The sequence below is a fragment of the Lathyrus oleraceus genome, chromosome 4 (genome assembly GCF_024323335.1).
Source record: "Lathyrus oleraceus cultivar Zhongwan6 chromosome 4, CAAS_Psat_ZW6_1.0, whole genome shotgun sequence".
In the NCBI taxonomy this organism is placed as follows: Eukaryota; Viridiplantae; Streptophyta; class Magnoliopsida; order Fabales; family Fabaceae; genus Lathyrus; species Lathyrus oleraceus.
The window spans coordinates 11,690,043-11,705,932 of NC_066582.1; the positions used below are offsets into that span (position 1 = coordinate 11,690,043).

Genomic DNA, 15,890 nt, shown 5'->3' on the forward strand with positions numbered 1-15,890 from the left:
GGTGCTAATACCTTCCTCTTACGTAATCCACTCCCGAACCCGAATATGGTTGCGACGACCATTATTCTATTTCCTAAAGGTTTTATCGATATTTTCCTATCCCTTTATTGGGATAAATAAAGTTCGGTGGCGACTCTGTTCGAACATAATTTTTTCCACGACCATCGCGAGGAATCGTATTTTTCGAGATGCGACAGTCAGCCCTCGGTAATTTACCATTACCCACGGTTTATTCAATTACAGAGGGCTTTTGATTCTAGATAATGACAAACTTTCTTGTAGTGTAATTTCAAGTTTAATATTTTATTTACACCATTTTTATTTTACCAATAAATAACATTCACCATAAATTTAAATTCCTGATTTATTTTCACAAAATCATTTTATCCACAAATAAATGCACTATCCTCTTATGACATTTTAAGCAATGTTTTAAAAACTAGATCGGAGATCGAATCAGTGAAACATTCAGGTTAAGGTTCAATTGGTTAAACCAATTAAACCTACGATTGAACCGTTTATTAAATAAATTAATACTATGAAGCTAAATTTCATATATATGTCACACAGAATCATATATTCACAATTTAATAAAATAAATATTTAAAAAATTCATTACAAACTCAATACAATAATATCAATAATACATATAATAACACAACATAGTTATACACTTAATTTCAACCTTCAATTAATAATAATTTAAATAAATTAAAGAATTAAAATAAAATAAGTTAAATTAATTCAAACCAAAATTAAAATAATATAATATAATAATTAAAATAAAATTCAAATAATTAAGAATACCTAATTTAAATTAAATAGAATTATAAAAAATCTTTTTTGTAATTGAGGAATGTTCTAAGTATTGATATTGACATATTAAAAAATATCACAAAAAAATTAAAAAAAGAATGACTGACTTGATGCATCTTTTTGAATCGGACAGTTTTACAAAACCAACTCTGATTCTTTGGTTTGAACGGTTTTGAACGGTTCAATCCGATTTTTTTATTTTACTTTAATTCTAACTCACTAACAGTTTTAAAAGGTTAACTAGATCAAATCCAGCTCCAGTTTCCGGTCCATCCGACCGATTCGATCTGATTTTTAAAACATTAATTTTAAGTATTAACTATGATTCAGTATGAGTTTTTTTTTTAAAAGTTAAATAAATATCAAAATAACACTTAAAACTAATTGATTGATTTATTTTAAAAATACATCTAAATAACTTTTTCTCGTGAATAAATATATAGTTTACTAGAAATTCTAATAATTTCCTTACACTTACCTTCCAAATAAATTTCTTCTTTCAATGCACTAAACTTGAACATATTACATCTTAATATGTTTAATATTAATATTAATTTGGATCAAAAATAATTAATAATTAAAATAAACTATTTACATAAAAGAGTAATATTTAGCATATGTGAATAATTTATAAATCATAGATATATAAATTTAATGTTACATAAATAAATATCATTTCAACGAATTATATATAGACATACTGGTACACGGTCTTCCAAACACGAGGTTTATAGATGCGAAGTGCTTTAAGTAATAAACTTCAACATTGCACTTTTCTGACTTTTTCTAGGTCGCTCTTAGCCCTCCATCATTTATGGAGTTTTCTCGGCGGTTTTGTCGAGACTTCGGCCTAGATGGTTGAAGTTGGGTGAATTTAAGCTCTTGTAGATATATCAATAAAATTATATATTTATTTGATATAATTATGTACATTTCACAATTGTTATGAATAAGAAAACACGGGTGTTCATTTCTCCATTAAAGTTGCAGCCACAAATTAATCACAAAAATCAAAAATTTTAATTCCATAAATTCTAAAAATTATATGAATTAATTGTTTATATTTTACTATTAAAGAGAGTTATTATCATATTTTTTTAAGTTGCATAATTTTGTTGGTGCACAAGTCGAAATGGATGAAGATGGAAGAAGAGAGAAAAGAGAGAATAACAAACTTCTACTACTCTGCTAAAACGGTTACAGTAAATGGTTGCACACACAGACTGTTACACAGATTTCTCTTACACCTATTACATACTTAATGACTAAGCACACTACTACTTATATACACAAACAATAATGTCACGTAGACGAAACACTAAAATACTGAATTATCCTTCAACATCATCCCTTAATTCAGGATTTAACTAATCAAAACTAACAACATTAACTGCATCCCTCAAGTGGAGAAATTGATCAGTCTTGATCACTTTTGTCAGAACATCTGCCAACTGCTTTTAAGTACTATAGTGCATAACTTCTAGTATTTCATTCTGAACCTGACTGTAGGTGTTTAATTGGCTGCATTGTATGGTAAAACACTAGCTGGATTCTAATGTCTTGACTGATGTCATGACATGCTGTGGAGATGTTTGTTTAACTGCATTGTATGTTAGAATATCTAGCTGTACTCTGATGTCTTGGCTAATGTCATGACATTCTGAGTAGTGTACTGCAGGATTAGCTAATACAGGATTTATTGAATGTCAAACTGGATGTTATGACATTCATCCCTGTCAGCAGATACTGAGGAATAGAACAGGTGATATTCTACTATAACTCAGTATTTATTGTCAGTCTGCTTATCAAGAGGATAACAGACCTGATGTAAGTTTCTATGTGTGAATGTCAAAATTGGATGTTTTGACATTTATTAATGTACGCTGATACTGAAGCATGGACAGATTGATTCTGTACAGTACAGCAAATTGTACAGTCTGTTTTCAGGAAAATCAAACTTAGCATATGGTTAGTGACTTGAATGTCAAACTGAATGTTGTGACATTCATTCCTGACAGCGTATGCTATATTATAGGTTGTTTAGTTTTTCTGTTTCAGCATTTTTCTCAGGCTATTCTTCAGGGATTCAACAACTGAGAGAAAATCCAGGAAACCAACAACCAAGCTACATTTAATGAACCTAACAAATAGCCTATTTGTTAGTAACCTAGATGTGGAATTTAGGGGAACTCGCGTGACCTTAAATTCAGGAGAATACAAGTACAAGGCCCAAGTGCTGCAATATAAAAGGATGGCAATCCTTCATTCAGGACTGGGGATTTTTTAGGCGTGAAGATTTAGTGTGTTCATCATACTTCACTGCTGTAATTGTTGTGAGTCTTGTATTAGACGTATCTTGTAAGCCAAGCGATTATCACGTAGATGATTGCATTGGTATAGGGTGTTCATTGAGTTGTAAGTGTTGTGTCACTCTAAGCTTTTAAGCGTGAGTGTTGTGTATCTTGATTAAAGCTGTTAAGCACAATCAAGAGTTGTTTGAAGTGTGACTTCAAAATTGTCTTTAATATTGATTAAAGATAGTAATCACTGAGGTGATTGAGGGGGAGTGAGTAGGAACTCTGATCTTAGTGTAAGATTGAAATTGCATTGGGTAGGTATTAAGTGATAGGGTTAAACAGTTGGTTTAAGGTCTGAATTAATACTACTAATAGTGGATTTCCTCCCTGGCTTGGTAGCCCCCAAACGTAGGTCATGTTGAACTGAACTGGGTAAACAATTACTTGTGTTATTTACTGCACTTACTTTTAAGTTCTGCATAATTCTTGTTTGTGCAGAATCGGATGTCATAACAACCCGTGTGACATCGAAAGTCTGATAACTAGAATTTCAATTGGTATCAGAGCAGGCACCCTGCCTGTTAATTTCTGGGTGAGATCTAGGGAAGTTACTTTCTAGTACCATGGACAAGGATATAGGACACTCAAATAGACCACCCATGTTGGATGGCTCTAACAATGATGATTGGAAGCCTCGTATGATAGCCTTCTTAAGGTCTCTAGATAGCAAAGTCTGGAGAGCTGTCAACAAAGGATGGGAACATCCAACGAAGACAGGTGAAGATGGAGTCAGTGTGCAAATTCCTGAAGAAGAGTGGGACAAGGAGCAAGAGGCATTAGCCCTTGGAAATTCTAAGGCCTTGAATGCATTGTTCAATGGAATCAGTAAGAACATCTTCAGGCTGGTGCACCACTGTGAGCTAGCTAAGGAAGTTTGGGATACCCTCAAGATAACTCATGAAGGTACCTCCAAGGTGAAGATGTCCAAACTTCAGATGTTGACCACCAAGTTTGAAAATATGAGGATGAAAGAGGATGAGACTATTCATGACTTTCACATGAATATTCTTGAAATTGCAAACACCTCTGGTGGACTAGGTGAGAAAATGGCTGAAGAGAAACTTGTAAGAAAGATTCTCAGGTCCTTGCCTAAGAGATTTTCTATGAAGGTCACAGCCATAGAGGAGGCTCAAGACATCTGCAATATGAAGGTGGATGAGCTCATTGGTTCTCTCCAAACCTTTGAAATGGGCTTGTGTGAGAATGCTGAAAAGAAGAACAAAAGCGTAGCTTTTGTATCTAATACTGGAGAGGAGTCAAAAGCAGGATATACTGGAGGTGATGAAAGCATATCAGAAGCCATAGCCATGCTTGGAAGACAGTTCAACAAGTTCATAAAGAAAGTTGATCAGCATGGTAGACCTAATGTCAAGAACTCTTCATATGACATCAGTAGAAAGTCAAAATATGAAGAGAAGGTCACTCAAGGCAAGGGAATCCAGTGTCATGGATGTGAAGGGTATGGTCATATTAAAGCTGAATGCCCTACCTTTCTCAAAATGCAAAAGAAAGGGTTGTCTGTCACCTGGTCAGAAGGAGACTCTGAGAGTGAATCTGAAGAAGAATCTGCCAAACATGTCACTGCTCTGACCAGTGTCTGTGCCTCAGATGATGACTCAAGCGGAGATGAGCTTACCTTGGATGAAATTGCTACTTCATATAAAGAACTATGTGTTAAAAGTGCGGAAGTGTGTATCCAAGGAGAAAAGCAAAAGAAACTCATCAAAGAGCTGGAAGCTGAGAAACAGAAGCAGCTGAAAGTCATAGAGGGTCTGAATGGTGAGATATCTTTGCTGACATCTAAGCTAGAACAAATGACTAAATCCATCAGAATGATGAATAAAGGAACTGACACCTTGGAAGAGATTCTAAAGGTGGGACAGAAGTCAGGAACCATGTCTGGTTTAGGCTTTGCTAAGAAATCGTCAACTGAACTCAAAAGAGCTAAGGCTGAAGTTCAAAAATTCAAGCTGAAGTCACAACCGATGTCTCAACATCAGGGAACCAGAATGAGTAATCATCAGAAGAAGAAATTTCAGAGATGGAGATGTCATTACTGTGGTAGATTTGGTCACATAAAACCCTTCTGCTACAGGCTGCATGGTTATCCTAACCAGGCTACTCTAGTCAGACCTAAGCAGAGGGCTTCTAAGCATAATGCCCCCATTAAGAAACAAAAATGGGCTGCAAATCAGACACCTCAAGTCAGACCTAAGCAGCAGGCATCTAAGCTTAATCTCCCCGGTGAGAATCAACAATGTGTTGCTAAACTAGCTCACACATCTCCAATGGCACCTACCAGACAAGACTGGTACTTTGATAGTGGCTGCTCAAGACATATGACTGGGATAAGCGACCTAGTGGTGGATCTTCAACCCCATGCCACCAGGTATGTGACATTTGGTGATGGAGCTAAAGGAGAAGTCCAGGGTGTTGGTAAGCTGGATTGTCCTGGAGTTCCAAAACTGAGTAATGTGCTGTTAGTAAAAGGACTAACTGCTAATCTCATCAGCATAAGCCAGCTATGTGACCAAGGATTCAATGTGAAATTCACTAGGGGAGGATGTGTGGTGTTGAATGGTTGCAATCAGGAAGTAATGAGAGGAGCCAGATCCAAAGATAACTGTTATCTATGGGAATCTAAAGACTCACTCCACTCCTCCAAGTGCCCCTTAGCCAAGGGAGAGCTGGAAGTAAAGTTGGGACATGGAAGACTTGGACAACTTCATTTAAAAGGAATGAAGAAGTTCATATCCAAGGGAGCAAGTAGAGGAATCCCAAATCTGCCTGTGGATAAAAGAACAGACAGTGGAAAATGTCTGATTGAAAGTTGTGAGTCATTGTCACTTATTGGTCATCATTCAAATGGTGCAGTAGCAAGGGATAAACAGATGTGTGAATCATTGTCGTCTGCAGAAACTAAGTACCTAGCTTCTGGTAGCAGGTGGACATCACTTGTATGGATGAACCTGATGCAGACTGAGTACAATGTCACTCAGAATGTCATGACATTGGATGCCACTTAGTTTGACAATGGTAGGGGCAAAGAGGGAATGTGCTCTTCTGAGAAATTATAGCAACTAATGATGTTAGTTAGCTACTGTTTAGTAAGTCAACTTATTAAACAATTAAGAGTGCACTCTGAGTGGTCAACAATTAATAGACATTACTCGTGCAACAAGCGTTTCCTATTCCATCGCTTCAACTTTCAGTCTTGCAATCCCTCTTCCAAAGAAACGGTTCAACTCTCCTCCGAGACATTCATCATGTCCCACCAATCCGACTCAACCTCTTACACGACCATGTCTGATTCCCCCAGCACTGAGTCTTGCAACCCTAACCGGGAGGATCCTGTTGCTGACGCTGCAACTTCGTCCCATGCAAGAAGACCTAAAGAAACGGTCTCCGGATTTTCCTCAGCAATCGCACGTGATGAACAAACAAGGGAAGGCTCGAGGTATGTGCATAACTCCATTGCAACTATTGTCACTCAGATACTATCTGGTAATCGGAATGTTCCTGGGGTTTCTGTTCCCTTGAACACTATCATACCTGATATTATTGCATGTCAAGATAGCGCAGTCGTGTTAAGAAAGAATGTCTCTGACAATGTTGAGCAACCTGATGCTCATGGGGGGTCAAAGATTGACAAACCCTCAGGCAATGTGAGGGGTGAGAAGGTCGGTATCACTCAAGATGTCAGTGACAACCCTAATGTTGACACTGTGAATCTGGAAGAGCTCTCTGACAATGAACTGTTGACCTCAGTTGTCCCTAGCATAGCCAAAAGGGTTAGGACTAGGAGAGAGAAGAAGACTGTGGTGCAGAGGTCCCCAACTAGGGAGGTTGATGTGACAATGTCTCCCAAGCAAAAGGTGACACAGAGTCCCCTCAAAAGGAAAGGACATGGACCTGCAAAATCTTGGAGCAAGGAGGTGCCCAAGAAAATGAAGACCAAGGCTGTTGTGGTGGAGTCTGATTCAGATGTCCCATGTGATGTCACAACATCTCTGTCTAAGAAGAAGCCAACCACTAGCAAGCTGGCTGCTAGTGTCCCAGAGGTACCTATTGACAATGTGTCATTTCATTTTGCCTCTAGTGTGAACAGGTGGAAGTATGTCTATCACAAGAGGCTGGCCTTGGAGAGGGAACTAGCTCAGAATGCCTTGGAGTGTAAGGAGATTGTGGACCTTATTAAAGAGGCAGGGCTGATGAGAACTGTGACTCAACTCCCAAAGTGCTATGAGACCTTGGTGAAGGAGTTCATTGTCAATGTGTCTGAGGAATGTGGAGATGGGAAGTCCAGAGAATTCAGAAAGGTCTATGTGCGTGGCAAGTGTGTGACCTTCTCTCCTTCAGTAATCAATCTGTATTTGGGAAGAGCTGATGTAGTGAAACCAGAGCTTGAAGTGACTGACAACAGAATCTGTCAAGTCATCACTGCAAATCAAGTCCGGAAGTGGCCTCTTAAAGGGAAGCTGGTGGCCAGCCAACTCAGTGTGAAGTATGCCATGCTACACAAAGTTGGAGCTGCCAACTGGGTGCCCACAAATCACAAGTCAACTGTGTCTGTGATGCTTGGAAAGTTCATCTATGTTGTTGGAACCAAGGCAAAGTTTGACTATGGTACCTACATCTTTGATCAGACCATGAAACATGCTGGGAGTTTCAGTGTGAAGGGACCTATAGCATTTCCTTCTCTCATATGTGGCATTGTGCTGAATCAATTCCAAAACATCTTGACTGACAATGACTTTGTGAAAAGAAGAGAGAGTCCATTGGCCTTCAACTACAAATTGTTCCTGGGTAAGCATGTCCCTGACATTATCATGACATCTGGAGAAACATCCAACGTTGGCAACCAACCAGATAAAGCTGCTGTCATTGTTGTGCTCAGAGAGACTTGCAAAGAGCTGGAGGTTAGGAAGCTCGCCCTGGAAAAGCTGATTTTTCAATTGGAGATGTCTGCTGAGGATACAGATGGAGCTGCAAGGCAAAGCTCAGAGGGTGAGGAGGAGGCCAGTTCTGATGATGACACTAATGATGAGGCTGATGCATAAATCAAGTATGTAATTTTGTCATTTATGTAATTCTGTTTATGTTTATGTGGATCTGTAATTTAAAGTGTTGCTTTGGCAACATTTTTGACAAAAAGGGGGAGTAACAGGTGATACCCCAGGACAACAGATTGTTTTGCTTATTGCTAAACAGATATTCAGGACAGATATTCGAGGTTGTGTTGCAGCTGTTGTTCCACTTCTAATGAGTGTGACTATGTATATGTGTGCTGCAATTAGAAGTTTTTATTTAACTTCTGTATGTGTGTTGTTGTGTGAAGTTTTTATTTAACTTCCATGTGTGTGAGTGTGCTGCCACTCTGAGTGTATTAGCTAGGTTAATTTCCTGCTAGATGTGAGATTTCCGCTGCTATGGACTCTGTTGTGAGACCAAAGTGTTTTAGCCAAAAATTTGCCAAAGGGGGAGTTTGTAGGTGTTTAATTGGCTGCATTGTATGGTAAAACACTAGCTGGATTCTAATGTCTTGACTGATGTCATGACATGCTGTGGAGATGTTTGTTTAACTGCATTGTATGTTAGAATATCTAGTTGTACTCTGATGTCTTGGCTGATGTCATGACATTCTGAGTAGTGTACTGCAGGATTAGCTAATACAGGATTTATTGAATGTCAAACTGGATGTTATGACATTCATCCCTGTCAGCAGATACTGAGGAATAGAACAGGTGATGTTCTACTATAACTCAGTATTTATTGTCAGTCTGCTTATCAAGAGGATAACAGACCTGATGTAAGTCTCTATGTGTGAATGTCAAAATTGGATGTTTTGACATTTATTAATGTACGTTGATACTGAAGCATGGACAGATTGATTCTGTACAGTACAACAAATTGTACAATCTGTTTTCAGGAAAAACAGACTTAGCATATGGTTAGTGACTTGAATGTCAAACTGAATGTTGTGACATTCATTCCTGACAGCGTATGCTATATTGTAGGTTGTTTAGTTTTTCTGTTTCAGCATTTTTCTCAGGCTATTCTTCAGGGATTCAACAGCTGAGAGAAAATCCAGGAAACCAACAACCAAGCTACATTTAATGAACCTAACAAATAGCCTATTTGTTAGTAACCTAGATGTGGAATTTAGGGGAACTCGCGTGACCTTAAATTCAGGAGAATACAAGTACAAGGCCTAAGTGCTGCAATATAAAAGGATGGCAATCCTTCATTCAGGACTGGGGATTTTTTAGGCGTGAAGATTTAGTGTGTTCATCATACTTCACTGCTGTAATTGTTGTGAGTCTTGTATTAGACGTATCTTGTAAGCCAAGTGATTATCACGTAGATGATTGCATTGGTATAGGGTGTTCATTGAGTTGTAAGTGTTGTGTCACTCTAAGCTCTTAAGCGTGAGTGATGTGTATCTTGATTAAAGCTGTTAAGCACAATCAAGAGTTGTTTGAAGTGTGACTTCAAAATTGTCTTTAATATTGATTAAAGATAGTAATCACTGAGGTGATTGAGGGGGAGTGAGTAGGAACTCTGATCTTAGTGTAAGATTGAAATTGCATTGGGTAGGTATTAAGTGATAGGGTTAAACAGTTGGTTTAAGGTCTAAATTAATACTACTAATAGTGGATTTCCTCCCTGGCTTGGTAGCCCCCAGACGTAGGTCATGTTGGACTGAACTGGGTAAACAATTACTTGTGTTATTTACTGCACTTACTTTTAAGTTCTGCATAATTCTTGTCTGTGCAGAATCGGATGTCATAACAACCCGTGTGACATCAAAAGTCTGATAACTAGAATTTCACTGACTTCTTAGAAAATGACACTTACTCTCAATATGCTTGTTTATCCCATGCACCAATGGGTTCTTGGCAAGATTGATTGCAGACTTGTTATCAATCATCGGCTTTATAAGCTTGTTTACCTTGATCTTCAAATCCTGTAGTAAATTTAGAAGTCAAACTTCTTGACACGCAGTTGTAACATCTGCAATATATTATGCTTCACAGGTTGACAAAGCAATAACTGGTTGCTTCTTAGAGCACCAAGAAATGGGACTTTCCATAAACTTAAATAAGTATCCAGAAGTACTTCTCCTGTCAACTTTGTCTCCATATCAATCAGAGTCTGAGTAACCCATCAACTATGAATTATCCTTTCCTCCATAACAGAATAAAACTCCATACTTCAGAGTTCCCTTTATATACCTCAGAATCCTAACAACGGCTTGGTAATGGGACCACTCTGGTTTACTCATGAATCTACTAACCATTCCAACTGCATAGCAAATGTTGGGTCTGATATTACAAAAATACCTCAGAGAGCCAACCAACTGCTTGAAAGTTGTGGCATCTACATCATCATCTTCAGAATCAGAATCCAATTTGTGATTTGTTTCTGACGATGTGACAGTAGCCTTACAATTCAGCATCTTGAATCTCTTCAGAAGCTCAAGTTCATACTTCAACTGATGCAAAGTGATACCCTTCTCAGAGTAAATAAACTTCATCCCTAGGAAATATGTCATATTTCTTAGATTAGTTATCTCAAACTCATTCATCAGCACTTTCTTTAACTTAGCTATCTCATGTTCACAACTCCTTGTTAGCAATATGTCATCAACATAGAGACACACCATAATCATATTGCCTTCAAAATTATGCTGAGCATACACGCCATACTCCATCTCACACTTTTTGAATCCCTGATGCTTGAAAAATGAATCAATCTTCAGATTCCAAACTCTAGGAGCTTGTTTCAGTCCACACAAGGCTTTATGCAACTTGTACATGATCCCTTCTTGGTTCTTTTTCTCAAATCCATGAGGTTGTACCACATATACCTCTTCTTGTAATGGACCATTCATAAATGAATATTTTACATTTAAATGCATCATAGGCTAATTCTTGTTAGCAACTATCGCAATCATCAATCTGATTGCCTCATGTCTCATTACAAGAGCAAACACCTCAAAGTAGTTTAACCCAGGTTTCTGTAAAAAACCTATTGACACTAACCTTGCTTTGTGTTTTCCAATTGATCCATTTGGCTTCAGTTTCTCCTTGAAACCCTATTTGACGTTGATGGTTTTCTTGTCCTTTGGAAGCTTAGTCAACTCCCAAGTCTTGTTTCTTTCTATAGCCTCAAGTTCTTCTTTCATGGCCTTCAGCCACACTTTCTTCTTGAGAGCTTATTCAATACTCACTGGTTCAGAGTCTACTAACATGGTATACTGAATTAATTCTCCTTTAGAGTGTACTTCGGTATCTTGCAACATGTCAAACTCTGGAAATCTTATTGGTATTTATCTAATTCTTTTTGGCCTCTAAACTTGTTCAGAATCTCCTTCTGATTCTGGAATAGTATCAGATTCTTAACCACTTTCATAGGCTCCGCCTTCAAAAGCTCTTCTTTTAGAAGTTCCACCTCCAGAAGCTCCATCTCTAGAGATTGGATTACCTCCAGATAATGGATCATCATCAGAATTTGGATTAGAATCAGATTCACCTTCAGAATTAGACTCTCCTTCAAAGTCTTTTTCATCTTCAGAGTCACCTTCAGACTCTGACACATCTTCATATTCAAAGTCATCTTCTGACTCTAACTCATTTTCAGAATCCTCAGATTTTGACTCTTCTTCAGAACCTTCACATTCTGGCTTATCTTCTGATTCTGACTCATATTCAGAATTTTCTTCAGAATTAGAAATAGTCAAGCGCACAGGTTCATCATCAGATTCATAAGCCATCAATAGCATGGGTTCATCATCACAGTCTCCTCTAGCTATGTTTGCTTCTTTTGGCTTCCTTTACTTGTTTGACCAACAGTCCTTAGCAAAGTGGTCAAACTTATTGCAACAGTAGCATTGAATCATTCTCTTGCCAAGCTTCTCCATTTCCTTCTAATGTTTCTTTTTATCAGAATTGGAGGCTTCTGACTCCTGAGACCTACCATGTCTTTTCTTAGCCTCTGACCAAGACTGCTTCTGGTCCTTCTTGACAAAAGAATCTTTTAGAGCCTGTTATACCTCTCTCTCTCAAAGGTTCTTTTAGTCAGACATAACTCGTGTGCCTCTAAACTGCTTTGCAGCTCTTCAATTCTCATGGTGCTCAGATTCTTAGAATGTTTCATTGCTACCACAATGTAATCAAAATAAGGAGTAAGAGATCTAAGTACCTTCTCGATGATACTTTCTTCAGAGAGAGTTTCTCCACACGACTTCATCTCATTTGTGATCAGAATCACTCTAGAGATGTAGTCAGGCACCTTTTCATTGTTCTTCATGATGAGATTAACATATTTCTTATGTAGAGACTGAAGTTTCACCTTCTTCATTGATGCATCACCGTCATAGCATCATACCAGTGTGTCCCATGCAACCTTCGTCGTCATTGAATCGGCGATTTTCTCAAACACGTTCACATCCACACACTGATGGGTGTAGAACAACATATTCTGATCCTTCTTCCTCATATCACGCTGAGCATTTCTCTGCACATCCGTTGCATTTTCCAGAAGTGTAACCTGAACGTAACCATCGTTGACGAGATCAAGAATATCTTGAGCGTCAAACAACACACGCATCTGAATCATCCAACGATTTCAGTTCTTTTCATAGAACACTGGAAGCTTAGTACTCAAATTACTATTTTCGTTCATCTTCAACCATATGCAATTAACTCATATCTCACCAAACACTAGTGTTTCTCAATCATGCAGAATCAAGAAATGTGATTCTCTTATGATTCCAATCAAAAGTTCAACACGAACTCAAGAAATGAAATTAATCACACAACGCATCACCATTCACTTGTGTTTCTCTGTGTTTCCTTATGGATCTTAACCAGACTCTAATACCAATTGTTGGTGCACAATGTGAAATGGATGAAGATGAAAGAAAAGATAGAAGAGAGAATAACAAACTTCCACTACTCTGCTAAAACGGTTACAATAAATGGTTACACACACACTACTTCACAGACCGCTCTTGCGGCGATTACATACTTAATGACTAAGCACATTACTACTTATATACACAAACAATAATGTCACATAGGCGAAATACTAAAATATTGAATTATTCTTCAACAAATTTAATATAAATCACAAATAAAATATAAATTGAATCTAAAGGTTTATTGGATTTTGTATTGGAGTCTGCTGCAAGACATAAACAATAAGATGATGAAGATTGCATGATGATGGTTGCATAGATAAATTTCAAAATGTGTATTTATATCAAGTTTTAGGTTTGATTCGCCTCGACTATAAGAAAACTTAATACAAATTAATAAACCGACGAATCTCCTTTATGATATTTTAAGAACCTTATCATGAATCACACATTGACATCAAATGACTAATCAACGATTTTCTAATAGAATAAATTTCACTTATTTATTCTAGTACGGTAAAAAGAATGATTAAGAAATAATTTCACATAATTTTGGTCTACTAAAGTATTAAATTTATATAAATTTGATCCATAATATATTTTTTATTTTTAGAGAAATTCATGTCATTCTACGAAGAGGAACATCCTTTATATCATTGGTTATTTGCAACTGTTAAGTATTATTACCGCTCAAATTTAAATCCAAAGCATTGGTTCATTCCTTCACAGTCAGACTTTAGTTTTTTGTTGATTATAAATAATGAAACTGAGAAGCACTATCAAGCAATAGTATAAATTCAATATAATAAACTGTAATATTCTTAATTTTACCATGCAATGTGCAGCAAGAGATATGTATAAGCTTATATGTATTATTGAATGATATATAATACAACATAGAACACTCTTTTATTCAATAACAGATAACAAAAATACATTTGAAAAGAATACAAAACTGGTTTATTTTGGACATGAATTTGCTGCAGCAAAATAAGTGCAGTCACAGTCCTCGGCAAAATTGATTTTCAAGTGCCTGCTCCAATCTGGTTTTCAGAAGGAACTGCATCCACTAAAGATTCTTCTATAGGATGATCGAAATCGACCTTATTGACGTCGTTTTGAGGATCATTCTTCTCCATGAAGTTACATCCTTCAGATGAAAGCTTGATGTCAGAAGGATCAGACTCACCAATATGCTCAAATTGCATGGATTCATGTTGGTTGGTCTCAACTGCATGATTCGGTACCAGATCAAGAATATTAGCAATACCGGTACTTGGTTTTCCGTTTGAGATTGAGAAGTTATCGACGTTGCTCAAAGTATCGATAGAAACAGGTCTTGTCTTTGTTGCATCTTCTTGTAAAAGTGTTTCTGGCAAGGTCTGTTTCTCCGCAAAAATGTCAACAGATTTATTATTATGTTGTTCGGATGGCATGGATTCTGGTTCAGCAGATACGGGAACCAAGTTGAGTTCAATATTTGAATTATTCGGTTCGTTATGAACCAGCTCATTCAAATGACTCATGGAAGGAAAATCTTGATGTTCATTTCTTAGCTCGTTATGAGTGTTTTCAATTGTTGGAAACAGGTTCATGGTTTCGGATGCAGGCCGTGGATCAGCACGGGATTCTTCTACCTGTGTCGACGCATCGAGTTCGTGATGCAACTTATCACTTTGTTCAACAGTTTTGTCACATTCCATGTCGGATTTGAGAGAGTTAGACTGATTTACATGCTCCGCCTGCGATATGCCTGGTGGAACTGAGATGCCAGAATGAACCTCGGTCGGTGATAGAACGCGCACGCCAGGAAAAGGCGCCGGTATTTGTGGCTCAATAGAATGCAATGTGGGAAGAGAAACATGTATTTCATTAGCCTGAGGGTTTGGCATTGGCATTGGAATCGGAAAGTCTTTTCTTTTGATCATTTGAACATGAGGGGCCACATCATTTTCTGCGGTAACTGGAGTAACTTGATCAGGAAGAAACACTACGCCTCTCAAAAAAGAATCAGAATCTGCGACTTTAACATTAACAAGATATCCATCATTGAATGCTGCTTCAATGACACCAGTGACCATCTTCCCTAACATTCCACTGTCGGAATTGTTCATTATGCTGGCTGATTGATTGAAGTTCAACATATTCTCAGGTTTATGCACTCCATGAATTACATTCTCTTCTTTTCGTGGCCGGCCGCGTTTTCGTTTCATTGGAACATTTGATGGAACGCCAGGCCCTTGATTCTGTTGGTTCATTTTTCAGCAGATATTGAAATTTCTGGAAAATATCACAAGAAGTAGTCTATCATTTGTTTGAACAAAGAATAAAAAAGCATACATTGAATGGCATTAGAAGTGTGGCAGACCAAGAAGTGGACACGCCCTAAAGGCACATAGGATCCAAACGGAACGCCTCCTTACTATATGTTAGATGGAGAGATTCACATAATATCCTCACACCTGCTCTACGAGACAGTTGTTCTAGAGAAGATTCTAGGACCTTTAAATCCTAAATCTTAGTTATATTGTTTAATAAGAGACTCATATTTAGGTACACACTATTTTAAAATCATAAACTTTATAATCGCGGTCTCTACTAATTTGATTGTCAAAGCGTTTACAAGTAAACATTTAACTGCATGTATGAATCGGTTATTCTTTTCTTGAACATACATTTCATATATTCCGTCTTATTTCTGCTTAGGCGAAAACCATGTGCTTCTAAAATTTGTCTTCAACCTATCATTTAAATCCTCCTTTGATTCTCCAAGTAGGACTATATCATTTGCAAAA

The 15,890-nt window shown here is 37.4% G+C and overlaps 2 protein-coding genes across 2 annotated transcripts; both read right to left on the reverse strand.

Moving 5' to 3' along the window:
- Positions 1-10,096: 10,096 nt before the first annotated feature.
- LOC127135745 (uncharacterized mitochondrial protein AtMg00810-like) lies at positions 10,097-10,887 on the reverse strand. The gene is made up of 2 exons (XM_051062385.1): positions 10,517-10,887; positions 10,097-10,187 (listed from the first exon to the last, which is right to left on the reverse strand). The coding sequence occupies exons 1-2, from the start codon at positions 10,885-10,887 to the stop codon at positions 10,097-10,099; spliced, it is 462 nt and encodes a 153-aa protein (XP_050918342.1).
- Positions 10,888-14,066: 3,179 nt separating this feature from the next.
- On the reverse strand, positions 14,067-15,369 carry LOC127135096 (uncharacterized). The gene has a single exon (XM_051061909.1). It carries the CDS (start codon positions 15,351-15,353, stop codon positions 14,121-14,123), a length of 1,233 nt encoding a protein of 410 aa, XP_050917866.1. The 5' UTR covers positions 15,354-15,369; the 3' UTR covers positions 14,067-14,120.
- Between the last annotated feature and the right edge of the window lie 521 nt (positions 15,370-15,890).

Coding starts and splice junctions, on each gene's coding strand:
- LOC127135745 (XM_051062385.1), bottom strand. CDS start 10,887: ATGGAGTATGGCGTGTATGCTCAGCATAATTTTGAAGGCAATATGATT. Junction 10,188..10,516: donor CAGTTGGTTGGCTCTCTGAG/GTATTTTTGTAA, acceptor AATATATTGCAG/ATGTTACAACTGCGTGTCAA.
- LOC127135096 (XM_051061909.1), bottom strand. CDS start 15,353: ATGAACCAACAGAATCAAGGGCCTGGCGTTCCATCAAATGTTCCAATG.